The 27,020-nt window shown below is 35.0% G+C and overlaps 1 protein-coding gene across 1 annotated transcript in view; it reads left to right on the top strand.

Moving 5' to 3' along the window:
- Positions 1 to 27,020, top strand: part of TLK1 (tousled like kinase 1) — a 163,805-nt gene that overhangs the window by 74,060 nt on the left and 62,725 nt on the right. Inside the window, exons 3-8 of the mRNA XM_033231161.1 lie at positions 1,977 to 2,048; positions 18,922 to 18,997; positions 21,878 to 21,924; positions 23,686 to 23,781; positions 25,034 to 25,123; positions 26,366 to 26,458. Of these exons, the coding sequence (XP_033087052.1) occupies positions 1,977 to 2,048; positions 18,922 to 18,997; positions 21,878 to 21,924; positions 23,686 to 23,781; positions 25,034 to 25,123; positions 26,366 to 26,458 (474 nt within the window). The remainder of the gene's footprint in view (positions 1 to 1,976; positions 2,049 to 18,921; positions 18,998 to 21,877; positions 21,925 to 23,685; positions 23,782 to 25,033; positions 25,124 to 26,365; positions 26,459 to 27,020) is intronic.

Below are 27,020 nucleotides of genomic sequence, written 5' to 3' on the forward strand. Positions count from 1 at the left end.
CTTGAGTTTTGTTACCTTATTTCCGAGTTTTTTGAAATCTGATTTATATAGTTGCTTCATGTCTTGAGTCATTTTTGTAATATCTTTTAGCTCATTTTAAAATAGTAGGTTACAGTTTTTACCTATTTTGTGGATGTGTGTTTCTGATATGCTTTTATTATCTGGATGTTATTCTGTATCTTACTTTCTTTTTCTTATACCTTTATGACCTACATAATTTTCTTTTGCCTACTTTCATGTGAAATTGGATTTCCTAAACACTTAAATAACAGGTGTGGTTCAGGATGGCTTTTCTTACAGGGCTTTCTCTACTGCTGTTTTTAGGCATGCTTCAAAACTGTGGCATTTGCTTTCTGAGTTTGCTAGGCGACCTTCCCTCTCTGCTTTATCTGAATATTCTCTTTCCATTATTGTAATTGTACCTATATAGTGCTCAATTTTCATTCCACACCCAATAATTTATACTCATTGTACCACCCTGTTATGTAAAGATCAGTTTATGGATTCATAGAGGCCAGACTGCTCTCACTTCTTAGACGTAACCGTGGACTCCTCCCTCTTAAGTCACTAATTGAAAGTGCAAAACCCTTCTGTACTTAAGTTAACCTAGCTTCTGTACCTGCTTGTTGACTGTTTTAGGTGTCTTTTGTTTTCGGTTATCAGACATCTGTTTCTTACTGTTTCCTCCCATATTGATAATGATACCATACATTATCTATGGTTGTTGTTGACTTGTTTAAATCTGCTGTTTTGAGGGGGATTCATGGAGATTCTTGTCATCTAGTTTTGTTGTAAATATTGCCCATGGGTTTTTGGTTTACTATTTAGTTTTATACATTATTTTGGTGGGTATTTACAGATGCTCAGACACTTTGCCACTGCCCTTATTGTCCTAGAATCTTTCTAATGTGTTACTTCTTAATTGCTGCTGTTTCAAATTTGATAATCTTGCCATAATTAGATTATAACTTATTCCCAGTACTACTTGAATTGTAATTAGTTCAAGTGCTATCCTCTGTTGACAGCAGCTTTTACAGTATCCAGCATAGTACTGGGCATGTATGCAATGGCTCAGAGTTGTCACTTTGGAAATTCATCTAATTTCAATTATATAATTATAGTCCAACTTGCAACCTGTTAATAGTAGGATTAGCAGCCACTCTTGTTACAAGTGGAGGTGAAACATGAGGATATCAATTGGCTTGCCTGTATGTAATGTTAATTCTTGCCTCATCTTTGGCATATATGCCATGATCTGTCAGCCTCCTTGTCTAAGCATTTCTGGAAGACTTTGATCTGATGTACTGATGGTACAAAAAAGTCACAGAAACATAGAAGCATCATAGAAGTATATTGGAAACAAAGCAGACATCATCCTACAGAACGTTAGCTCTTTTTTCTTTGTTACAGTTCAAGAATACTGTCAAGGAAATGGAGAAATTCTTGAGCAAAGCAGTTAATTAAAATGGTCAAGATGGTCAAAGAGTTTTTTGAAGAGATTGAGTTAAAACAAATAAAAAAAAAAAAGACAGTTTGTTAATATGGAGAAAGGCAAAGAGGTGTGTTTCAAACGTGATGGAATTTCATAATTGTGAAGGGACGTGAAGAGCCCAAATAGTACTTTCAACCAAAGGTAGCATTAGTTTTTAATACATTGGGTAATAATTTTAGGTATCTTGTCATCCTGACAATGGCTCAATTCCTTTGCTTTTGAACTGGGATTTAAAAAACCAGCTAATAGAAGTCAGTTCCTAAAACACAGCGGAAGTTTATTGACTTTATAAAACTTTTCAGAGTATTTATAGTGTTAAGAATTTAATATTTCTTATTTTTACCTCATTTGGCTTCCTCGTTTAAAAGAATTATACTTTATTTATGAAGATAGATTATGTACTTTGTAATATGTTTGTTTAAAATTATTCCCAGTGCTTTAAAAAATTACTCCTAATTTTTACTTTTTAAAAAATCTTTAACAGGCCTCAACAAATAACGAAAGCTCTAATCACAGTTTTGGAAGCTTGGGATCTTTAAGTGACAAAGAATCAGAGGTAAGTAATTTCATTTTAAATATGGTGCTATTAAAGTAAAAGCTGGAATCACCGTTGTAATTAGTTTTTCGTTTCTTCATCAGTTCTTTTGCTAAAGGTTAATGCTTTTAAAGTTTCTTATAGGAATGTTTTGTTCTGCCTTACGAAGCACAACATTCAGATTGAAGATTGCATTTGGCGTTAGAAAGAAAATACAGTTTCTTTGGTTATGTAGCTGAACTTGTAAATGAATAATGTATATATATTCTTACTGAAGACAGTTATTAGCCATTCATAATTCTGTGAGAGGAAGGTGGTTCTTAAGTATGTTGTGTTTCCCAGTTTTCTATTATTTCTGTTTTAGTTTGATCCTTAGTAAGAGTTTATGTACTTTCTGAGATATAGATACACATTTTTTCCCTCTTTTTAGAATTTCTTATGGAATCATGCTGCCGGTTTTCACTTTTTGTATTTTAAAAAATCTGAAGAATTCCCTCCCCTCTTAATCCCTCCCCCTTTTACCCATTTACTGATCCACCAAGAAAATATCTGGAATTTTACAAGCGGGCATTTGGATCCATGGTATAATTTACTCTGAGCGTGATATACTTGACATCTTTTAAAAATGGGTAGACAGGACGTTCCGTGGGTTTTAGCATTCATTTGTTGATGTTACAGCTTGACTCTTGTGGATATAGCCTTTTCTCTCCTTGGATGATACAGTTCTGTCACGTGTGTGTGTGTGTGTGTGTGTGGTGTGTGTGTGTGTGTATTTTCCCTGTCAATCTTATTTCTACTTGATCCATTTTTGTCTTTTTTCTACTTGGTTAGTATAGACCTATCACCTTGATAATACCAGTAGTTCATTAGCACTCAGAGACTCTTAGGCATTTTGTTTCACTGTTCAGAAGAAAGGGAACTTCAAAGGTGGCATCTTTTTAGTTCTGTGTTATTGAAAGCATCTAGAAATCTCTAGGTAGACAGTTGCGTGCAGTTCTCTGCAGGCACCCTGACACTCCAAAGGAGTATGGCATAGGGCTCTCACTCATCAGGCTTTCCCTTCCACAGAAACAACTGGCAGGCAGCTGAAAGGACTGTGCAAGTGACGGGACTTTATCTGCAGTAGGTTCCCTTGAGGTAAGCGTTAGTAGCCCCTGTAGCATCAGATTATCAGTTTAGCTTTTAAAAAATTAACATACTTATACTAAGTCTTTGAAAATTGTAGGTTTAGCTCTAGTCAAAGTTTTTTTAAAAACTATATCAAGAATGTTCTCACTTTATATTTCCTGGACTTTGGAACATTTCTTGATATTTTCCCAGAATTGGGAATATTTAGTAATTTCACCTGCCTCCTCTTTCATAGGCATTTGTGTTATGAAGAGCAATAAAATAATTTTAGATACTTCTCTTTTCTGTTCACTAAATATGATATTTTTGATAGATATTTTTTAAAAAGCAAAACATGGTGAAAGTTAGATCACTTATCCCAGTTATATGTTCTTTATAGGTACCCATATTCCAAATATAAGTTATAGATTTAGTATTTGGATTTTTTCAGAGAAATTAGTCCATAAGATAATTCAACTTCCCTTTAAAGAGCCCAGGGATCACTTTTGGCTATATTTTTAGTTAAAACATGTTTTTGTTTCTTAAAAGACCATACTGGCATTTGCAATGAAACACAATTTGGTTAATCATTAGATATACTTAGCTTTATCTGTATTGAAGTTTTGACATTAGGGGCAGCAATAGAAAATTTTGAAAAATCTTTAGGGCCATGTACAGTGGCTCACACTTGTAATCCCAGCATGTTGGGAGGCTGAGGCAGGATTGCTTGAGACCAGGAGTTCGAGACCAGCCTGGGCAACATGGCAAAGCCCCGTTTCTACAAAAAACACAAAAAATTAGTTGGGTAGGGTGCCATGTGCCTGTAGTCCCAACTACTCCAGAGGCTGAGGTGGGATGATAACCTGAGCCTAGGAAGTCGAAGCTGCAATGAGCCATGATTGTGCTACTGCACTCCAGCCTGGGCGACAGAGTGAAACCCTGTCTTAAGAAAAAAAAAGAAAGAAAAATGTTTTGGCTTTTGCTGTTCTGCATTCTCTGTCTTGGATTTTTACAAATTAATGGTTAAGTCTAGTGGCACAGAAATGACTACAGATTATACATTGTCCTTAAGATTCAAAGAAATAATTACTATTACTATTATTATTATTATTATTATTATATTATTATTATTATTATTTTAGTGTATCTTTCCATTTAAGAAGTTGCTTATCTGGAAAATGATTCCCAGGTTTTATCTGTGTAGTTGATACCTTAATAAATTCCTTTGGGATGAAATTTTATATATATCAAAATACAGATATTTATAGATCATTAAGTAAATATGAGAAAAAACAGTTGCAGGATGGAAGTACTTTGGTTTTTCCTAGTACTCCTAGTAGTAAAGTTTATGAAGTATTTCATTGTCTTCTGATGTCACTATTTTGGTAATCCATTCTCCGGTTTACTACATTTTTTAAAATAGTAGTTTTTGGTTTTGGGAGCAAATAGTACTGGAAGGTTTATTACCTTTTTTTGTTTTTTTTTTTGAGACGGAGTCTCGCTCTGTCATCCAGGCTGGAGTGTAGTGGCATGATCTCGGCTTACTGCAACCTCTGTCTCCCAGGTTCAAGCGATTCTCCTGCCTCAGCCTCCTGAGTAGCTGGGATTACAGGCGTAAGCCACTGCGCCCAGTCAGTTTATTACTTTTTTTTTTTTTAACTGCTGTCTCCTACCACCCTTACCCCACCCTGGATTCCTGAAATTTATATCCATATTTTAATATAATTAATATGCATACCCTATTGTAGTTCACCAACTGGACTTTTTCTGTTGAATCCCTCTTAGGATTTGTGATGGTTTTAACTCACTACAATCCCTTTTCTGTACTTTGTTTCCTCCTACCAGTACTCTTTTCAGACATCCAGAATCCTCTTGTTTTCTTCTACCCTTACTATTAAAACTGGAAAGCATCCAATTGTCATTGTTAGGTTGATTAATCTACTTCAAGTGAAATTTTTATTTCAGTTTGTATGCGGTTTATTTTATATATGAATCTGACTTTTGTTTGTTGTAAATGTGGAATTAAATAGAATGAAAAAGTTTTTCCTCTTGTAAATGAAAGAAGATGGTAGGTAGGAAGGTATTGTTTTGATTTTGTTTTATTTTACATCACTCCTGGTCCATTCAGCAGGCTCCAGAAAATTCAGGGTATTTTCAGTAAACATTTATTGCATATCTATTAACTTATAGTCTCTGCCTAATCACAGAGAATATAAAGATGAATAGGATACAATCCCTGCCTTCAAATGAAATCAGTGTTTAGTAGAACAAACATTTAGACAGTCTGCTTCATGAACAGTGTAGGCTGTGCTGTAACAGATACAAGCACAAGATACTATGGAAGCAAAGTGCAAGAAACACCAATTTCATTTGCCTGTAGGGGAAAGGAAGCAAAGAGGTCTTCCTTCAAAGAAGAGATGATAATTTGAGTGTTTAAGAGAGGCCGTGAATTCATCCCATAAGACAGGGCGAGGTATGAAAAGAAGGTATACAGAGGGACTACGATATGTGTTTGCTTTTACTTGGGAGTATGACAGATAGTTTAGTTTAAGAGAGGACAGTGATTCTAGCCACTACTGTTCTTTAGATCTCCCGAAAAGCTTTAAAAAATACCCAGCTGCTTCGGTGATTCCCCTGGTTTTCAGACTTCTGGTAGAGGGAGTATATGCAGAAATGGGGAAAGGTGGGCAAGGGTCAGGTTTTGAAGACCCTTGTATTTCATAGTAAGGAATTTGGACTTCAGGTAGAGAGCCATTGAAACAGGGGAAACAAAAGACAAAGTAGAGGTAAAAGGCAGATAGCAATGTAGAGGATTGGATTGGAGGGACATGAAACCCAAGTTAGGAAGATCACTTTGTTAAGGAATACTGCCTTCTTTATAAAACTCTAAAACCTTCAAGGTTTAATATTAGGAGGAAAAACTTGAGATAAAAGGACTTCAACTAGTATTTTCAAGTTTGCTGTTTGGGCTCTGCCTTCTTCAGATTCTCTAACTTTGGGTACTGAGACTATCACCACCCAAGGCTGTGGTTCTCAAACTGTTCTGTGCGAATGAATCACTTAATGTTTATGACGGTAGGTCTGGGGTAGAATTTTGCATTTCTAACAAGCTTCTAGATTTCATTAGATTTTTTTTTTTTCCCTTCTTTTTGAGCTGGAGTCTTGCCTGTTCCCCGAGTTGGAGTGCAATGGCACGATCTCAGCTCACCACAACCTCTGCCTCCCAGGTTCAAGCAATTCTTCTGCCTCAGCCTCCCAAGTAGCTGAGACTATAGGCATGCGCCATCATGCCCTGCTAATTTTTGTATTTTTAGTAGAGATGGGGTTTCACTATGTTGGCCAGGCTGGTCTCGAACTCCTGACCTCAAGCGATCCGCCCACTTCATCCTCCCAAAGTTGTGGGTTTACAGGCATGAGCCACTGCGCCTGCCTCCTCCCAACCTCTTAATATTCTTACTATACGGAGCAAGTTTCTACGTTGAACTTCAGGGCACATAGTCAAACCATAGCACCTTCAGGTTCTGTACAGTTGCTGTCTCTACCTAAGCCCAAGATGCTAAGTTAGATTATGCATCTTTTAGCTCATTTGGTATTCATAATGATTATTAAAACCATAACCATTTTTCCTCCATCTGGGATACATTTATCTGCTTTATTTATTTATTACTGACGTTGGGATATTTGTGACTGAATGTATCATTTAATTACATCATTTTTAATAATGTCGGAGAAGCACAGTTATATCTGTTTATACATGTGTGCTTACATACAAGATATTCCATAATATTCATGTTTATAAAGCAGACATATATCAAATTATTTTTCTCAATTTAATCCTTAATACTCATCTTTTGGAATACTTTTGTATAATCTAAATCAGATTTGAAAAAGTTAAAATATATACTATCTCTATAACCAAAGTGGTTTTCCCCCCTTTTTCCTGGGTAACTATCAAATCTTAAGCCTTTATCCGCTGACCTTAAATTATTGTGTATTTTTCATCAAAGTATATTTTGGGATTTTTGAGTTATGAATTTTAAATTATGGATATATGGAAGCTGGGACAGTTGTTGCATCTAGAGCATTTCCTGATTTAACCTTGTTTTATATACATACCCACCTCCACTTTCTCATACCTGCTTTTTTGCCCTTTTAGTAATGCTTAGTGCTTAGCTAGTGCTTAGTGTGATTCTAAGCACTAGTGCTTAGCTATGATTCTATTTGAAAATAGAGGTAATACTGGCCTTAAGTTTTGTTAACATTTTCATTAAATTTTAATTTATCTATATTTATTTGCTGTGACCTGGAGAAATCTTTTTTTTTTTAATGCCTTACTCTGAGTACCTAGTAAGAAAGAAGAGAGACTTTAAAAATCGATTTACTGATGGGTGGGATAAGTATCACTGAAAGTTACATTTTTAGGACTTTTACCCCTTAATAGATTACCTTGCTTTTGACTTACTCTATTTAAATCTGTTCTGCTTCTTAAGATGTTTGACACCTATCATAAATTTTAAGAAATATTCTGTCTTTCTTCCTAAATTATTTTCTAAAATATGTTAGTGTGATAAATGATGTTTGTGGTATTCTACTTGATGACCACCTCTATCTTTTATCTCTCTGCTAGTATTTTATCACTTTGTTCTTACCAAAAATCTTACTATTTTTATGTCATTTCTTTTTCTTCCTTTCCTTTCCTGTCCTTTCCTTTCCCTTTCCCTTTCCCTTTCTTTCTCTTTTCTTTCTCTTTTCTCTCTTTTCTTTTTCCTTTCCTTTCCTTTCCTCTTTTCTTTTCTTCTTTTCTTTTCTTCTTTCTTGCCTGCCTTCCTTCCTTCCTTCCTTCTTCCTTCCTTCCTTCCCTCCCTCCCTCCCTCCCTCCCCCCTCCCTCCCTCCCTCCCCACCAAGCTTGGCCAATTTTTTTTTTTTTAATGTATTTTTAGTAGAGATGGGGTTTCACCATGTTGGCCAGGCTGGCCTCAAACTCTTGACCTCAGGTGATCCACTAACCTTGGCCTCCCACCGTGCCAGGATTACAGGTGTGAGCCACAGCACCCGGCCTACCCAGCTAATTGTTTTGTACTTTTAGTAGAGATGGGATTTCATCATGTTGGCAGGGCTGGTTGAACTTCTGACCTCAGGTGATCCGCCCCCTCGGCCTCCCAAAGTGCTGAGATTACGGACGTGAGGCACCGCGCCCGGCTTTTAGACATTAACTTAAAGTAGTAAAAGATTTCTACAATAAAAACTATGAAACATTGATGCAAGAAATTGAAGAGTATGCAAAAAAATTGAAGCATATTCCATGGTCATGGAATGAAAGCATCAATACTGTTAAAATGTCCATTGTACCCAGAGCAATCTATAGGTTTAATGTAATCCCTGTCAAAATACCAATGGCATTCTTCACAGAAATAGAAAAAGTGATTCTAAAATTTGTTTAGAACCACAAAAGACCTAGAATAACCAAAGCTATCCTGAGCAAAGAAAAAACTGGAGGAATCACATTACCTGACTTCAAATTATACTACAGAGCTATAGTAATCAAAATAGCATTGTACTGGCATATAAACAGACACATAGATCAGTGAAACACATAGACCAGTGGAACAGAACAGAGAACCCAGATAGAAATGCACATATCTACAGTGAAGTTATTTTTGACAAAGGTGCCAAGAACAAACATTGGGGAAAGGACAGCCTCTTCAATAAATGGTGCAGGAAAAACTGGATGTTCGTATACAGAAGGATGAAACTAGACCCCTATCTCACACCATATACAAAAATCAAAATGGATTGAAGACTGAAATCTAAGACCTCAAACTATGAAACTACTACAAGAAAACACTGGGGAAACTCTCCAGGACATTGGTCTGGGCAAAGATTTCTTAAGTAATACCCAACAAGCATAGGCAACCAAAGCTAAAAATGGACAAATGGGGCTGGGCACAGTGGCTAATGCGTGTAATCCCAGCACTTTGAGAGGCCATGGTGGGCGGATCACTAGGTCAGGAGATTGAGACCATCCAGGCTAACACAGTGAAATCCCGTCTCTACTAAAAATACAAAAAATTAGCTGGACATGGTGGCAGGCGCCTGTAGTCCCAGCTACTCGGAAGGCTGAGGCAGGAGAATGGCGTGAACCCGGGAGTCAGAACTTGCAGTGAGCCGAGATCGGGCCACTGCACTCCAGCCTGGGTGACAGAGGGAGACCCGTGTCAAAAAAAAAAAAAAAAAGAAGGACAAATGGGATCACATCGAATTAAAAAGCTTCTGCACAACAAAGGAAACAATATCAGCAAAGCGAGGAGATAACCCACAGAGTGGGAGAAAATATTTGCAAACTATCCATCTGACAAGGAATAAATAACTAGAATATATGAGGAGTTCAAACAACTCTGTGGGAAAACATATAATAATCCGATCTAAAAATGGGCAAAAGATTTGAAGAGACATTTCTCAAAAGAAGACATACAAGTGGCAACAAGTTGATGAAAAGGTGTCCAATATTATTGTTTCTAAGACATGCAAATCGAAACTACAATGAGATATCATCTCGCCCCATTTAAAATGGCTTTTATCCAAAAGGCAGGCAATGACAAATGCTGGCAAGGATGTGGAGAAAAGGGAACCCTCATACACTGTTGGTGGAAGTGTAGATTAGTACAACCACTATGGAGAACAGTTCGGAGGTTCCTCAAAAGGCTAAAAATAGAGCTACCATGCAATCCAGCAATTCCACTGCTAGATATATACCCAAAAGAAAAGAAATTGATACATCAAAGAGATATCTGCACTCTCATGTTTATTGCAGCACTATTCACAATAGCCAAGATTTGTAAGCAACCCAAGTATCCATCAACAGATGAATGGATGAAGAAAATGTGGTACATATACATAGTGGAGTACTATTCAACCATAAGAAAGAATGCGATCCTGTCATTTGCAACAACATGGGTGGAACTGGAGGTCATTTTGTTAAGTGAAATAAGCCAGGCACAGAAAGACAAACTTCACATGTTCTCATTTATTTGTGGGAGCTAAAAATTAAGACAATGCAACTTATGGGGATAGAGGGTAGAAAGATGGTTACTAGAGTCTGGGAAGAGTGGTGGTGGTGGGGAGGGGGAATGGTTAATGGGTTCAAAAATAGAAAGAATTAATAAGACCTAGTATTAGGACAACAGAGTGTGTATAGTCAAAAATAATTTAATTGTATATTAAAAAAAACTAAGAGTATAATTGGATTGTGTAACACCTTTGTGTTACAGTTGATGTACCCCATAAATATATACACCTACTGTGTACCCACAATGATTTAAAAAAAAAAAAAATTTTAAAGGAACCTTCTAAGCTGATTGGTGGAAACGAGATTGGAAGTGAAAAACGGCCTATTAATGTAAGAGTGAAGACATTCTTTTAAAGTGGAACCCAGTATAGTGCTTTACCATAATAGGTGCTCAGTAAATAGTTGTTGACTGGTAACATGACAGGGTGACATCACTGTCTACCTATCTCCTTAATAGGCTACTACTTTTCCTCTAGCATACTCATCTCACTTGCTAGCATTTCCTGGTCTTATGATCAGGATGTGTGTATCTACAAAAGCAGTTTTCAAATTTTGGGTGTTAGGACTGCTCTATAACTTAAAAAATTCCAGGGCCCTAAAGAGCTTTTGTTTATGTTGGTTACAACTATTTGGTATTTACCATTTTAGGATTTCAAACAAAATGTTGTAATCCTAGAATACACAAATACATAATCCATAAATCATCCAGTGAGTTGTCATCACGTGCCATATAGCCTCTGGTAATTTTCACTGTAAACTCAGAATGAAAGTAAAAAAGCACATCACACAGTTAGTTTTATGTAGCAACTACAAATGATTCTTAATGTATTCATCAAAGCAAGGTTTCTCACCCTTAACGTTATTGACGTTTTGCACTGGATAAATTTTGGGGGGTGGGGTTCCTGTTCCATGCAGTGTAGGATGTTTAGCAGCATCTCTGCCTCTGCACATTAGATATCTACAGCCTCGTTACCCCCATCCCCAGTGTGTCAACCAAAAATGCCTCTATATTGCCAAATACCATCTCCCCTGGTTGAGAGCCAACTCATTAATGGAATGAGAAAAAAGAAGGTGTTTAGCATGTTACCCATGGAGCTAGATTGCCACTTCATAAGTTTAACATGTCTAAATTTAGAAACAGGTGAGTAATTTGTCCATAGTCACACAGATACAAGTTAACAGAACCAGAATTTGAATCCCAAAGTATGCCTTATTTCAAAGTGATGCTCTCAACTACTGTGCTGTTATAATCTTTCCGTATAACTAATATAGTATATAACTTGTTATATAAATTACCCTGATAAGTTTTGGACAAAAATGGTACTCTTTGGAAATATTTAGGTTTCAGATAACTTATAGTAATTACCAAATTTGCCAATCTAAGATATACCTGAGCTAATAGCACTTCACAAATGTTTAATCTGATAAATGTTGCTTTTAGACTGGATTTTTAAAGCATTGACCACAAGTTGACATTACTGACAAATTTTGTTTCAGAATTTTATTCTTTAGTTTAAAAAATATTAGAAAGTTGTATTTTTATGTCAGTAGAACACAGTGAATGTTCTACTAATTTTCTTTAAGATTCTCATTTTTCTAAAATAACCAAGTAACCATGACAACCCATTTGACTTTTTATAACCTAATTAGTTTTCTGCTATATGTAATAATTTTGGTCTTTAATATGGAAGATTGTAAGGAATAACATCTTAATTTTAGAGATTCTGTAAAGTGGAATATGTGGGAACTATGCAACTTATTATTTTATATATAAACCTAGATAGACAGACAGACTGTTCCTAATCCTGATGATACATAACATCACTTCTGGACCTTTTTAAAAATAATGATTCCTTTGGTCTTTTTCCAGAGATGGTTAAATTTGGACTGGAGATTCCAGCATGAGCTTTAAATAAAAGCTTTATAAATGATTGATGTATAGTCAACCTTAAGAATCAATACTAATAAAGACATGATAGGGCAATTTAAGAAAAGGACAAAGAAGCTGGATATAGTCACATGTCTGTAGTCCCAGGTACTTGGGAGCCTGCAGCAGGAGGATCACTTGAACCTAGGAGTTACAGTCCAGCCTGGGCAACAAAGCGAGACCCCATCTTTCTTTTTTTTTGTTTTTTTGTTTTGTTTTGTTTTGGTTTTTTGTTTTTGAGACAGAGTTTTGCTCTTGTTGCCCAGGCTGGAGTTCTATGGCACAATCTCAGCTCATTGCAACCTCCGCCTCCCGGATACAAGCAATTCTCCTGCCTCAATCTCCCGAGTAGCTGGGACTAGAGGTGCTCACCACCACATCCATCTAATTTTTTTGTATTTTTAGTAGAGGTGGGGTTTCACCATGTTGCCCAGGCTGGTTTCAAACTCCTGACTTCAGGTGATCCACCCACCTTGGCCTCCCAAAGTGCTGGAATTCAGGCTTGAGCCACCACTCCCGGCCGACCCCGTCTCTTGAAAGAGAAAGAAAAAGAAAAAAAAAAGACAGATCACTTTTTTTTTCTGATTAAAAGTGTTGTATTGGCACCATGGAATACTGTGCAGCCATAAAAAAGGATGAGTTCATGTCCTTTGCAAGGACGTGGATGAAGCTGGAAATCATCATTCTCAGCAAACTAACACAAGAACAGAAAACCAAACACCACATGTTGTTTCTCTTAAGTGAGAGTTGAACAATGAACACATGGACACGAGGTGGGGTGGGGTGGGGGGAGGCATCACATAACAGGGCCTGTCGGGGGGTTGGGGGATGGGGGAGGGATAGCGTTAGGAGAAATACCTAATGTAGACTACAGGTTGATAGGTACAGCAAACCACCATGGCACATTTATACCTATGTAACAAACCTGTACGTTCTGCACATATACCTTAGAACTTAAAGTACAATAATAATAATAATAATAATAATGTTGTATTGGTGTAGAGAAAATAGTAACACTTTTTTACCCATCAGATCTTAAAGGATTGTTGAGTAGTCTTATACAGTGTTAATGTAAACATGTCAGTTGATATTGGCTTTGAATGTGCAATTTGGCATTATCTTTAAAAATCTAAGTGTGCATATTTTGCGATACAGCATTTACATTTAAAAGTATGTATACCAGAGAAATGATTGTACAGACCTAGGGAGTCATGTTCAAAGGAATTGTAGGGGTATGATACAGGAGTATATTATTCCATTGTGAGTGTCACAATGGGTCAAAAGTTATGAGACCACAGCTCTGAATTTGACTATTATAAGCACTCTCAAAATGCAAACATTTCCAGAATAAATTATCTGAAAATGTTACTTCCCAGCCCCCCACCCTTCAGCAGTTGTTCTAAATGGCTGTTTTATTCTTGTATGATTTGAAAACTACTGGCAAGGTAATTTGAGTAGGGGAGAAAGTTCAACATTATTCTAATTTTATAGTATATACTATTTAACAAATAAAGCCTTAAAGGGATAGCCGGAGAAGGGAAAATGCCAAGAAATAGACTACGTAAGTGATAAGAAAATAACAGACAAAATCATTTTCATCAATATTAAAAACTTAGTATACTCCTTTAAACATGTATGAATGCAGTGGGTCCAAGTGATGGGAGTTTCAGAAGTCACAATGTGAGGATGTTAAGTTAGGTAGTTGTTAAAAATTAAGCGTAATTGTTTTAATATTACATTTCTTTGGAGTACTGATACGGTTGTGAATGCTGTGCATGTGTAAATAGAGAGAGTCCTTCAACGTTTACAAAAATTTTACAAAAATGTATGAGCTGACATACTTTAAATATACCTGTAAGACAGCACATATTTAGTTGGGTGGTTACCCAATTTCTTCTTATTGGTGTTCTACCATCTTTTATATTACACGTTATTAAACAATAAAGGCAGTACAGCAGAAAATACACTAAACTCCAAATTGCTGACACGATGATTTTGATTTACTTAGAACTACAAGGAAATGCTTTTATTTGATGATAGGATTCCAAAATTTTGCATACATAAATTTTTTATACTAAATATTAAAATCAACATTATAATAGAGATCTTCTTTTAGAGGTCAAAGGTTCAAGTAAATATTTACAGATAATAGTTATCAATATTAAAGTTTTAACTCTGGGATAGAGACAGATGATGTGAATTTCAGGTCATACCAGCTCAAAATCATCCTTGAATTCGGATGTGCATATTTCATGAACACGTTTTATTTAAATGTAAATAGGATACAAAGCAGCAAGTATTTTCCTGTCTCACATCTAGTTCAACAAGTTTTGCCTAGAAATGTGGATAAAAATTGAACATTGTTTTACCAGCTGCCAGCAAAAAGGTTTGTCATGCCATTTGTTCAAATTATAGTAGCTTTGAATTTGATACCCGAGTGTGAATCATTAGAATAGCCAGTGAGTTGCAGTTTTGAAACCAGTCTTTGGCCGAATGGATCTATCAGAAAAAAATTTATTCTATTAGGTTTGAAGACTGAATATTTTGTAGGGATACTGTTTGATATTAGAGTAACTTTTCTTTCTGTTTTAAAGTATTTTCTTGTTTAACAAAAAGTATTGAAATATTCTGTGTCTATTAACTATAGTGATTTTTTTAGAAATGATGATATCTGATTTTTGTTGTTTATTCAGTTAGGCCCAATGAAGAACAGACTTTAATATCCACCCCTTCTTTTTTTGTTGTTGTTAAAATATCTTTTTGTATACTGTTAAATTTTCTGTATTGCATTTATTTCCATAATTTTAAATATCTCTCTAGTTTGAGGCTTATACATGTGGTTATCTGTTTTCATGGAATAATTCATGTTGATTTCTGTCCCTCATTCTGTAACAGCATTGAGATTCCTGTGTTCTTATGTTTAGTCTTATTTACATTGAAGAAAGACTCGTTCATATTTTATTATAAGATAAAACCAGCAGGCCACATGATTAGTTATAAAAACCTTGATTAATAATCACTGACCTAAGTTCCAAATAAAACTGGAGGATTAGTTAAATTATATCACTACACCTCTTGAGTCCTTTAAATTTGTCTTGTGTTTTTTCAACAAACTTTCAACTGGTAGAAAATACTGTGTAAGTTCACACTAGTATCTTGGAGTATCTAAATGCCAGAGTAGTCATTCAGGTTTTGATATGATTACAAATCTAACATTTACACAACTAACTTGATTTAAAGTGTACTAGGCTCTCCTTTCTTCATTATCTCCTAACGACTGTTTCACTGTATATTGGAGGTCTTTGACCTTTTATAATTACTGCATTCTTTTCATCTTCACTTCAAAGCCAAACCTATTGTTTTGCATTCCATATTAATCTTTTCTTTAGTGGTCTATTTATAGTAGGATAGTGAAGAAAAAATAGAGAATAAAAGAAAGAAATGACAGCATTATTAGCAAGAGCAATCTTGAAAATGTGCTATATAAAATGTTTGATATGTGCACATTGTATACTTTAGCAAATACATACGTGGCCTGGTTGATGTCCTTTGGATTTCCTCAAGGAAATCATTGGTCATGATCAGTAGTTTTTTTTAAAAGCTGCCGGACTATTTTTTCGAAGGAAATCTCACCTGGAATCTCAATATTAAAATAGGAAATGCCGTGTTTGCAGATTCACGGTAGAGGTAACATAGAATATGTCTCTGGTAGGCTAGAGCCTTAACTCAGCCACTCACTTCCTTCCCTTCTCCTTCCCCTTTAATAACTTCTGGGGCACAGCAGTCTTAAAATTAATTTTAGTCCTGTTACCCTTTTCCTTCTCCATCTATAAATTCTTCTCTGGTTTAAAGGAGGTAAACTTGTTGCTTTCTTTACCATAATTATAATGCATTCGTTTGCTTTTTGGTTGGTTTAATGAAAAGACATTTTTGCCAATGGACTGTCCCATACCTCCACACTGGGAAATTCTGCCTCAGAGGAAAAAGCCTTCACTAAGTTATCTGTATGTTAAACAACAAAACACTCTAAGTAATCTATATGTTAAATAACAACCTTAAATATCCTAAAGTGCATATCCAGTGAAGTATTTAACAAATGTTATCTCAAATAAGTTTTGAAAATTTATTGTATCTTCCCACCTCATCCCTTTTTTGGAGATAGCCAATGCATGTTAGCATTTTGAAATCTAATTTTGTTTACCCCATTTGAACTCACCCCCTTTCACCCCCATTTAGAATATAGCCTTCTCAACCTGTCATTGAACACTAATTCCTTAGGATATACTTTAGAAAATGGTACAGAACCATTTAGAACTTTACATTTTATTTGTTTACTAGCTAGAAAATGCTTTTTTCAATATAACTGTTTCAGAATTATAACATTTTGTATGGGTTTTTCCCCCCCATTTTTGCCTGTTCAAGAGTACCTAGTCAAGATTTAAGATGGAATTCAAATAGGATCCTGCCATGCTTAAAAAATTAGTTTAACCTTAAAGTATTCTGAAAAATTATGTTTTCTTGACTCTATTTTTTTATATAAATTAAGTTAGCAAGGATATGAATAAATTATTATTTGGGGATCTTTTATTTTAACATAGATTTGGGGTTCTTTTGTTTTTGAGACGGAGTCTCACTGTATCACCCAAACTGGAGTGCAGTGGTGTGATCTTGGCTCACTGCAACCCCTACCTCCTGTGTTCAAGCAATTCTTGCACTTCAGCCTCCCGAGTAGCTGGGACTACAGGCACGCACCATGATGCCTGGCTAAGTTTTATATTTTTAATAGAGACAGGGTTTCACCATGTTGGCCAGGCTGGTCTCGAACTCTTGACCTCACATGATCTGCCTGCCTCGGCTTCCCAAAGTGCTGAGATTGCAGGTGTGAGTCACTGCGCCTGGCCGATTTAGGGTTCTTTAATAAATGTTAACTTAAAATAATTTTTAATGTAGTGATACTTTTATTTCTGGGAAAACAGAAGATTGATTATTGTTTGAGTTTGGTAATTTTGACAATGAAACGAAAGTAGTAAACTGCCTACCCAAAATTGCTGGTGCATCAGTCTACCTCCTGAGTAGATGGCCAGTTATGGTGGATTTCTCTAAGACTTCTGGTTTGTGAAGTGAAAACATACCGGCGTTTCATTGGACATATTGAGTTTTATTTACAAACACTAAAATTTTGAAATATTTTTATACAGTAGATTAGTTCTTGATGTAAGATATCATAGAAAAAATGAAGAGCATTTAGGTCTTAGAATTATATAGAGCTGAATTTGATTTGAATCCTGGCTCTGCCACACTGGTAGTGTTACCTTGAGTAAGTTAGTTAATATTCATTCATGTATTTATCAAGAATAACTGTATGCTAGGAGTGGGGTAAGAGGGTGAGGTGGGGAGAAGATATAGCATCTGTTTTTAAAGAATTCAGAGTCTATGAACATTCGGTGCAGCTTCTCTGAATCTGTTAACTTGTTGGCAAAATAGAGGTGAGAAAACTTTAAATACTCAAGATGGTACTTAGAGGAACAATATGTGTTCAGTAAGAATTAGGCTGTGTATTGTTATTCATATATTTAATTGTAGGCCCACTCAGAGACATACAAATATGTATTAAATCCCTTCCTTGTTGGGGGACCAGGATGCTTTAAGAGATTTATTTTAAGTTGTTTAGTAAGATTCATTCATTCAATCAAATATTAATGGAGCTCCTGTGAAGTTCAGGAATTTTTCTGGCACCAGAGGTGCTTACCAAGTTTCTAGAATTTGAGGGCCTGGTGCCATTGCCTTGTGCTTTTGCTCTTGGTTTTAATTTTTGACTAAGCAGGAAAGTTTGTCAAACTTCAGAAAAATTACTTGTATTAGTCTAATGAAAATACTTGCTATCTGTTATAGGAACACACATGTCATTTGGAACCAGAGCCACCATCTAGAGCAGGGATCTCTTAACTTTTTTTGTACAAGGCCAGATATTTGTGACTTTATGGGCCATTCCGTCTCTGTTGCGGCTACTCAGCCTGCTGTTGTAATGTAAAAGCAGCTATGGACAATACCTAAATGAAAGAGTGTGGCTGTGTTCCAATAAAATTTTATTAGGAATACTGAAACTTGAATTTCTTATAATTCTCACACCACAAAATAATCTTTTTCTTTTCAATTTTTAAAATTTCAAACATTTAAAAGTGTAAAAACTGGTTCGATCATACAAAACAGGTGACCAAACTGATTAGGCCCACAGGTCATAGTTTACTGATCCGTTATCTAGGGCATAATCTGTGAATTGGCTATAATTGTTGGATAATTGCCAGGCATTTAAGTGAATGGTCCTTTTTAGTAGGGATTGTGTATATCAGGTTTGTGTTCTGCCCCTTTTTTTCTCATCCAAGTTTACTTTTATACACTAAGTATGTTTGAGTAGTAGGAAACTAAGGAAAAACTTAATAGGAAAAAACTAATAGGAAACACTAGGGTGACTTTTCCCCCCCTCATCCAGTTAAGCATTGGAAGGTCATCTTGTCAAGGCTAATTACTCTAGGATTTTTCATCTGCTTTATGTCAAATTCTGTAACTGAATATCAGATAATATGTACAAGATCTTCTCTACTTGGAATTTAAAAATTTATACAGTAGGAATTTTTATCTTTTAAATAAATTGTGTGTAAATAACAGTATATTAACATCTCTTGAGCACTACTGAATGCTATTTTTTTGGTCTTGAAACATGGTTTTATATTGACTGTGATAATTTTGTATATTAAAACTGTCATTTAAAAATCTGTTATCTTGTTTTCTGTAGACACCAGAGAAGAAACAATCGGAATCATCCAGGGGAAGAAAGAGAAAAGCAGAAAACCAGAATGAAAGTAGTCAGGGTAAGCACACATCTTCCTTCAGAGCCTAGTAGACACTTAAAATTAATTGTTTTAATTTTTAACCAGTTAATATTCTAGTTGTAAAATAATATGAAGTTGTAAATCTTGGTGTGTGCACAGGTAGTTAGTGTATAATTATTGCTTTGAGGCTTTTCAGCGTTGCCCTTATTGTTTTCATTTGGGTCCTAGAAAGACAAGTATCATATCCAAATCTGGCAAGCATTAACTTATGACTTTTCATTTTTCATTCTTTATATGTATTGTATTAAAATGACTTGTTTTTGAAATAAAAGCTTCAATCTCACTTTAACAGAACTACTTAAACTTCTCCTTTTTATTTAAAAAAAGGCTATAAAAATAATTATGAGACTCTAGTTAAAGCATCTGTTTTTCTTTCCATCCTTTCTTGCATACCTACCTTTTGTGATATGAGCTAAGAAAATTATTTTCATTAAACTAAATGTCTTATAATGAATAGAAAAATAGTACTGTCATTTAATTTGAGCACTCAAAATTAAATATAATAAATTAGGCTCTTAAATCGTGTATAATGATGACTTTATACATAATGTTACATGTGTTGGAGCCAATCTTTAGCCATAAGATCTATGGCTGTGAACCCATGACTTACTGGTATATATAGGGCACACTGGAAGCAAGGAATATATTTACAGCAACTGTCTTTGTGGAAGGAATGGGTAAGTCATTTTAGTGCCTTTTCTGAGGTGTATTGTATTTTATATCTCAGTTTACACTGAGCTCCTTTTTGGTCTTAGTGTAGCTCCCCCAAGTTGTAGTTAGTGGACCTGGAGCTTTATTTATTGTAAAGATATAATAATTATGATTATTTCAGCGTTCTAAAAACTCAAAAACAAGCCCCCAAATAAGATGAGGCTTCTGGATTGGTTTAACCATATTTTTTCCTTTGTGGTCTGCCATCTGCAGAATTGTCTGATTATTTTTGTTTTTAGGATGGTTGCCTAAATGGTTTTTTCTCATTTCACCTTCCTTATTTATATTTGCTTTAGTCTGGCTTTCAGTGTTTTTTCCCCCCTTCCTTTGGAGTAAACTTGACTTCAAGTCCAAAGCAGACCTCTCCTCTCATCTTCTGCAGGGTTCCCCAAACTCCCGGTCTTACAGTCCTTGGCCTATTGGGAACCAGGTCGTATAGCAGGAGGTGAGCAGCAGGCCAGTGAGCATTACCGCCTGAGCTCTGCTTCCTGTCAGATCAGCAGCGGCATTAGATTCTCATAGGAGTGTGAGCCCTATTGTGAACTGCACATGCAAGGGATCCAAGTTATGCACTCCTTTATGAGAATCTAATGCCTCATGATCGGAGGTAGAACAGTTTCATCCGAAAACCATCTTCCCTACTGCCCGCAGTCTGTGGATAAATTGTCTTCCACAAAACTGGTCCCTGGTGCCAAAAAGGTGGGGAACTACTGATCTTATGGACTAGATTGGTCATATGTCCATTCCAAAACTAGTATGACCAACAGAGGTACTATTGCCTTAAAAAAATGAGGCCATCTCTAGGTGGATAGTGTCAGAAATTTAAAAAAAAGAAAAAAAATCAGGCCCATCTTTGAAACTGGAAATGGAGGAAATGGAATTAAGTTCTTAAACATACAGCCTGTGTGGAGAAGGGATGATACTTGAACAAAATTGAATTTCTAATAAGAAGGAGAGAAGGGGACCTGGAAGTGGAAGTTACATGTGCCACACAGGGTGAAGGGTGTTAACAGAATAAAATTTTCATTCAATTAAGGAAAAAGAATTGGGGAAATAGCTTCTGGAGTAGGCAACCAAAACCATCTGTCTTCATTAAAATATAGCACCTCTTTACAGTCTACAGAGAAATTATTATAGACAGAAGGGAAGTTCCTTTAGCATAAGATGTTTACAGTCATCTCTGACCTCTAAATAAATCTGTGCAGAAGTAATGTTCAAAATTTCTACGTAGCATTGGTAGTCCTGAATACTTGTTTAGTTTTTAAAAATTCCCTCCACCTTGTTCCAAGAAGAAATTTAAAGTTGTTGAACTTTTAAGAATACTGTTTTTCATCTTAGTAATGGCTGGCACATAGTAACCACTTAAGAAATATTTGTTAAATAAAGTAAATGAATGCATGAAATAAGTCAGCATTGAATTGATAAATATGTGTTTGTTTATATTAAGCAAAGCTTTTGACTTTGTGATATCACTAGTTGTAACTTGAAGAAATCATGTATTCTATATAGTTCCAGTCAGGGATGGCTACTTCTCCCCTGAGAAAGCATCTGTAAACACCATATTAGCATGTTCTTAAATTAAGACTTGTAGGACTGATGAAGAATCCGTTTTAGAGCAAAATATTTAAAAAATAACGTGATCTCTAATGAGCTAGTTCACTTTGTCAGTATGGTCATATATGAGCAATATTTACAATCTAGTTTTTAAAAATCATTGTATTTAATTTGGGAATAGTTTTTAGAAAATCCAAATACATTTTACAAAATAACATTCCTATTGAAGCGTGTTACTCTCAGTTTGACAGGAATCATGTTATGGTTTGTATAACTAAAGCTGTTTTATTATTTACAGGTAAAGGTTAGTTTGTCAGTGATGTAATCGCTACTTTTTTATTTACTGATTTGCTTTTCTGAAATTAGTAGTTATTAAGCAGTATTAATAATGTAGTTTTAAAACAGGATATCACTTACATCATTTATTTGTATGATTCTCCAATAACTGGAACTTTTAAAAATTGGCATGTCTCTATTGAAATGTCACTTGATTTTCATATTTGTGAAGTTGACAGCTGATGTCCTGCGGACTCTTTAGTGTTTTTTTGATGCCCATCAGTACCCTACTAACATCATGCGCTTCTTATATTTTAGGAAAAAGTATTGGGGGACGTGGCCACAAAATTAGCGACTATTTTGAAGTAAGTTCATTGAGGATTATCTCCTTTTCCTAATTCAGTACTATTCTGCTGTGAGCTAAAAATATTTTCTTAGAAGCACAGGTCACCTTTTGATTACTTGCTTGATTAGAGCAGAGCTTTATTACTATGTGATATCTTTTCTTTCTAGGAAAATTAAATTTACATTTACATTGGGATGCCATTCATTGTTTTCTAAATACTTTCTCACATAGTTGTTTATAATAACCTGTAAGATAGGCAAAATACATATTAGTGTTTCAGTTTACAGATGATGAAACTGAAGCCCAGAAATGTAAAGTAGCCTACATTGTAATTTTTCGAATTTTTCTGTCAGACCTTGGCAGCAGTGACCTTGAGCAATAATAGAACACTAGGCATAAATGGGTTAACCCATTTAAGGCAAATTCTGAATTGAGGAGTAAAGAATAGAACTTAAAGTTCCCTGGCTCTCTAGCTCAAAATTCTCTCTGTTATCAATACAGACTTCATCACATTACAACAACATTTGAGTCCTGTGGATGGAGATTAAGTATTTGATAGAGGCTTGAATCTAAGAGAATGCGAAAACAATAAATTTAGATTCTTACCCAATCTGGAATGATGCCTTCCTTCTGTATAGAAACACTTTTGGCAACCGTTTTAAATTAGAAAAATTTTAAGTGTAATTATTAAAACAACAAACATGGTCTACTCAATTGAAAAATATTTATATTTACTTGAGAGAGCAGAATTGGCTGATTAAGGAAAGCGCTGATTTTTTTTTAATCCACCACTGCTTTCTTTCTTGGGTTTGTAAAATCTAAAGTAAAGCAGTTGCTGACCATGAGATACATTGCTCTTTGGTTGAGGTCAGTCACTTACTGATATCATTGATTAAGAACCTTTGCCAAAGGTACGATCAATTCAAATAAACAAATGTCTCTTGAATGCCTACTGTGTGCTAAATTTTGTGCTAGGCTCTATTGGTAAAATAAATAAGGCAAAATCCCTAGGTTGCAGGAAGTTGTTTAATGAAGAGGCTAGGAAGTCCCCATCTGTGCTGTTCATGTAAGTAATTAAACAAGAAATGATGAAGTGGACAGTAATCTACACCCCCAGAGGAACTTTGCAGCAGTAAGTTATTTTCTTTTCCCATCCCGTATGGAAACTTGAAATAGGAGAAAAGGTAGTTATGGAACAGATCAGTTGATTTCTCTTCATGTGCAGCTAAGTCATGCACTTTGTACAGAAGAATTGATTTTTTAAGGATGTTGTGCTGTTAGAGGGAAGAGACCTGTTATAATTCTTTTTATATAGTGCCATGAACACTTGGATATCTTGAGACCGATGTTTTGTTTAAAATAGTTGATGATGTTCACTAAGGTCTATGTGTAGACATTTTGGAATTTCTTGGGATTAGGGACTATATGGCTCAATAAACATTTGTAGGGAACCTGTGCTAAGATTTGGGGGGAAAACAAAATATGTTTATTGCTTTGGAGGAATTTATTTGTCTTTGAGTTGACCAAAATAACAGATGATAGTAAGAATATAGAATAATAAGGATCTTTATAAAACAGTCTTGTCATGTTCGTGTGATCAGTAGTCTCTCAGTCTTTTAGGACTTGGCTGACCTTAGGGTTTTTTTGTTCTGGATCCATTTAAATGACTACTTATTTTAAAATTAGGTATATTTAGATTAATTCTTAATGTCATATCTGAAATAACAACTGTCTGAACCTGCTTTGGTAAATAATAATGTTTCCTTTTTCTTTTACTCAGTACCAGGGTGGAAATGGCTCAAGTCCAGTAAGAGGCATACCTCCTGCAATCCGTTCTCCTCAAAATTCACATTCACATTCCACTCCTTCCTCATCTGTAAGTCATCTTTCAAGTTTTTCATGCATAGTCTTTGGGAGGTTATGTATATTGAATAAGTTTTATAATTTGTTGTTTTTTATTGAGAAATAAGTTAGCATTTATCTTTTAATACATTATTTCTGTGACATGAATTAAATCCTTTTAAATTATCTGGTGCTATTAGAATTTTATTTCTGGAAGTGAGCCTCTTAAAGATTTTCTGAAGTAATTATATCCAAGAAGCATTGTTTCTGTTAAAAGAATGCCTGTTTAGTCTGTGGGACTAACATGAGTACTCTTGTATCAATCTGTATTCAGTTATTGATTCCTAATTTATAACTTCCTTAACAATTGAATTTCTTAAGCACTAAAATTATAGCATAATTCCTTTCTGGGAATCCTTAAGAAAAAGGCAGGATATGTAGTTTAGTATAAATAAAGAATCACGGACTTAAAATTATCTTAAACTTTTCGGTTTATTGCTAACGTTTTAGATGTAGTTCTTTCATATGCATTGTTTTGCATATTGGATTTCATTTTTAAATTTCATTGTGTGAAAGTTCATTATCTAACTAGAAAAACAATATTGGTTTTCAGTAATTTAAAGAGGAATTAAAGAATCAGAGTTTCACTTATTTATTCAAGCACCTTGTTTTTATTTCTTGTGTCCCCTTCTTGATCCTTGTCTTTAGACATACTTGGTTGTGTCTTACTCATTTTGTACCTTTCAGGATATCACATTGCTGTGTATAAAGTGAGGCATAAGATTCAACAGTAACTTTAAGAGTTGTAGTGATAGCGTTGATACAATGTTATAATCTGCTTTCAGTGAGTGTATTTTTGAATTAGTGACCAGATAAACTATGAAATTCATTAATAAATTGATATTAAACTACATAAGGGCATGTATTATTGTCCCTAGTACTAAGTTTGGTTTTTGAACTATCATAATAAATTTTTAATATTTTCCAGAATAATTTATTTGGCCTTTTTTTTTTTTTTTTTTTAATCGTATGAAAGCATTAAGATTTTTTATGGCACTAGAATGTAAGCTCCATGAGGGCAGGGAATATATTGTATTTCTCACTGGGTCTTATGAAGGAGGTACTTAATGAATGCTTGTTGAATAAATGGTGATTAAAGGTTTCTAAAAGTCAGTTATGTTTCAGTGTAAGTATTATTCTGATAGAAACTTCTGCAGAAATGTTAATTATTGCTAATTAGAAACTTTTTTTTTTTGCTAATATAAAATTTTTAATAATTTTTTTAGGTTCGACCGAATAGCCCTTCTCCTACTGCATTAGCATTTGGGGACCACCCTGTTGTACAACCAAAGCAGTTATCCTTTAAAATTATTCAGGTAAATGATAATTAAACTGTTTTTTTCCCATGGCTTCTAAGAAACCATTGACTAACTTACTAACAACTGAGATGTCTATTTGTTTTATATGTAGTCATAAAGCAGAATTACACATCAAGAAAGATAACAGTAATTACTAAACAAAAACAACAGAATTTGTAGGAAGGAGTGAGAAACTGAAACACACAATTTACTATCAGCTCTTTAAACAACCATAACATGACTTCTGTTTACTGATGCTTTCTGAACTTTATTTCCAAGTATATGTAATTGATATATTGTGAAACTGCTGTATTTTTTGTAAGTGTACATTAAAGCCGCTCATTTGACTGTATTTATGTAAATACATATATGTGGCAAATTATAAAAATTATTTGAATTATTTGTATATTTTCTACACTTATTTAGTTTCATGAATTTTGAGCACTAAGTTCTTCATTTTAATTTTTTACATGTGGTAGTTTCTGAATGGCACTTTCTCAGACTGGGGTTTGGGAGAGTAGAGTAGATGTTACTCTTCAACCTCAGCTTGCCAGTTTATTTCCATTAGATTTTATTTGTGAGGTCATATCCAAACTGTTGTGCATGTATCAAAACCTCTTTCTTTGGATGATCCTGAGGCTAGGATTACAAGTACATTCCTTCATCCACTGAGTAGATAATGAAAGGTTTTGCTGCATGAGATGTTGGTCAAAGGACATAAAATTTTACTTAGAAAGAATAAGTATCAAGGGAACTGTTATACATCATGGGGACTACAGTTAAAAACAGTATTTTGTGTATATGAAAATTGCTAAGAGAGTAGATTTTAAGTGTTCACACCACAAAAAAAAGATATATGTTAAATAACTTGATTTAGCCATTCCACAATGTAAACATATATCAAAACATTGTGTTGTATACCATAAATAGATAGGTTTTTACTTATCAATTTAAAACAGGTTTTGCAAAATTCAAAAAAATCAGCTAGAGGAACGTATAGCACAAAGCAGCGGATATATTGAATTGTAATGTGGGACATCAATATTCTAAGTAATTGACCTTTCTAGATGTCTCTTGGTAAGTCTGTAGCGTTTATACACTTGAAGTTATTAAAAATGCACTAAAACTTTTTGAGATTCACTTTACATATGCACACAAATATATTTTTCTTTACCTTTTGAATTTGGAGTAAAGTCTGGTTTTGTGTTTGCTTGAAACAACATATATAATGGAGATAATAAAATAACTTTTTTCATTTAGACTGATCTCACAATGCTGAAATTAGCAGCATTAGAAAGTAATAAAATCCAGGACCTGGAAAAGAAGGAGGGACGTATAGATGATTTGCTCAGGGTAAGTAATGAGTCATAGAGGGGAAAAAAAATTGAATAAATTATTTGGCAACAGTCAAACTGTTTAGAAAATACTTAGCATTGCAAAAAAAAGTCTGTAGCTAGGCCGGGCACAGTGGCTCATGCCTGTAATCCCAGTACTTTGGGAGGTCGAGGTGGGCGGATCACAAGGTCAAGAGATCAGGAGCGTCCTGGCCAACATGGTGAAACCCCGTCTCTACTAAAAATACAAAAATTAGCTGGGCGTGGTGGCGCATGCCTGTAGTCCCAGCTACTTGGGAGGCTGAGGCAGGAGAATCACTTGAACCCGGGAGGTGGAGGTTGCAGTGAGTTGAGATCGCACCACTGCACTCCTGCCTGGCGACAGAGTGAGACTGTCTCAGAAAAAAAAAATACTGTAACTAGAACTCAATAAGCTTCTTCTGTTAGTTTAAGTACATGATTGAAAATACCAATTTTAAAGTGAAATATCTTATTAGATCTTCAGTAAATTGGGAATTGAGAAACTGTTGGAGAACTGGAAGGAAGTTAATAACATTTATGTGACCAACTACCATAACACA

Source organism: Trachypithecus francoisi, unplaced genomic scaffold (genome assembly GCF_009764315.1).
Source record: "Trachypithecus francoisi isolate TF-2019V2 unplaced genomic scaffold, Tfra_2.0 Lachesis_group13, whole genome shotgun sequence".
NCBI classification, from domain to species: Eukaryota; Metazoa; Chordata; class Mammalia; order Primates; family Cercopithecidae; genus Trachypithecus; species Trachypithecus francoisi.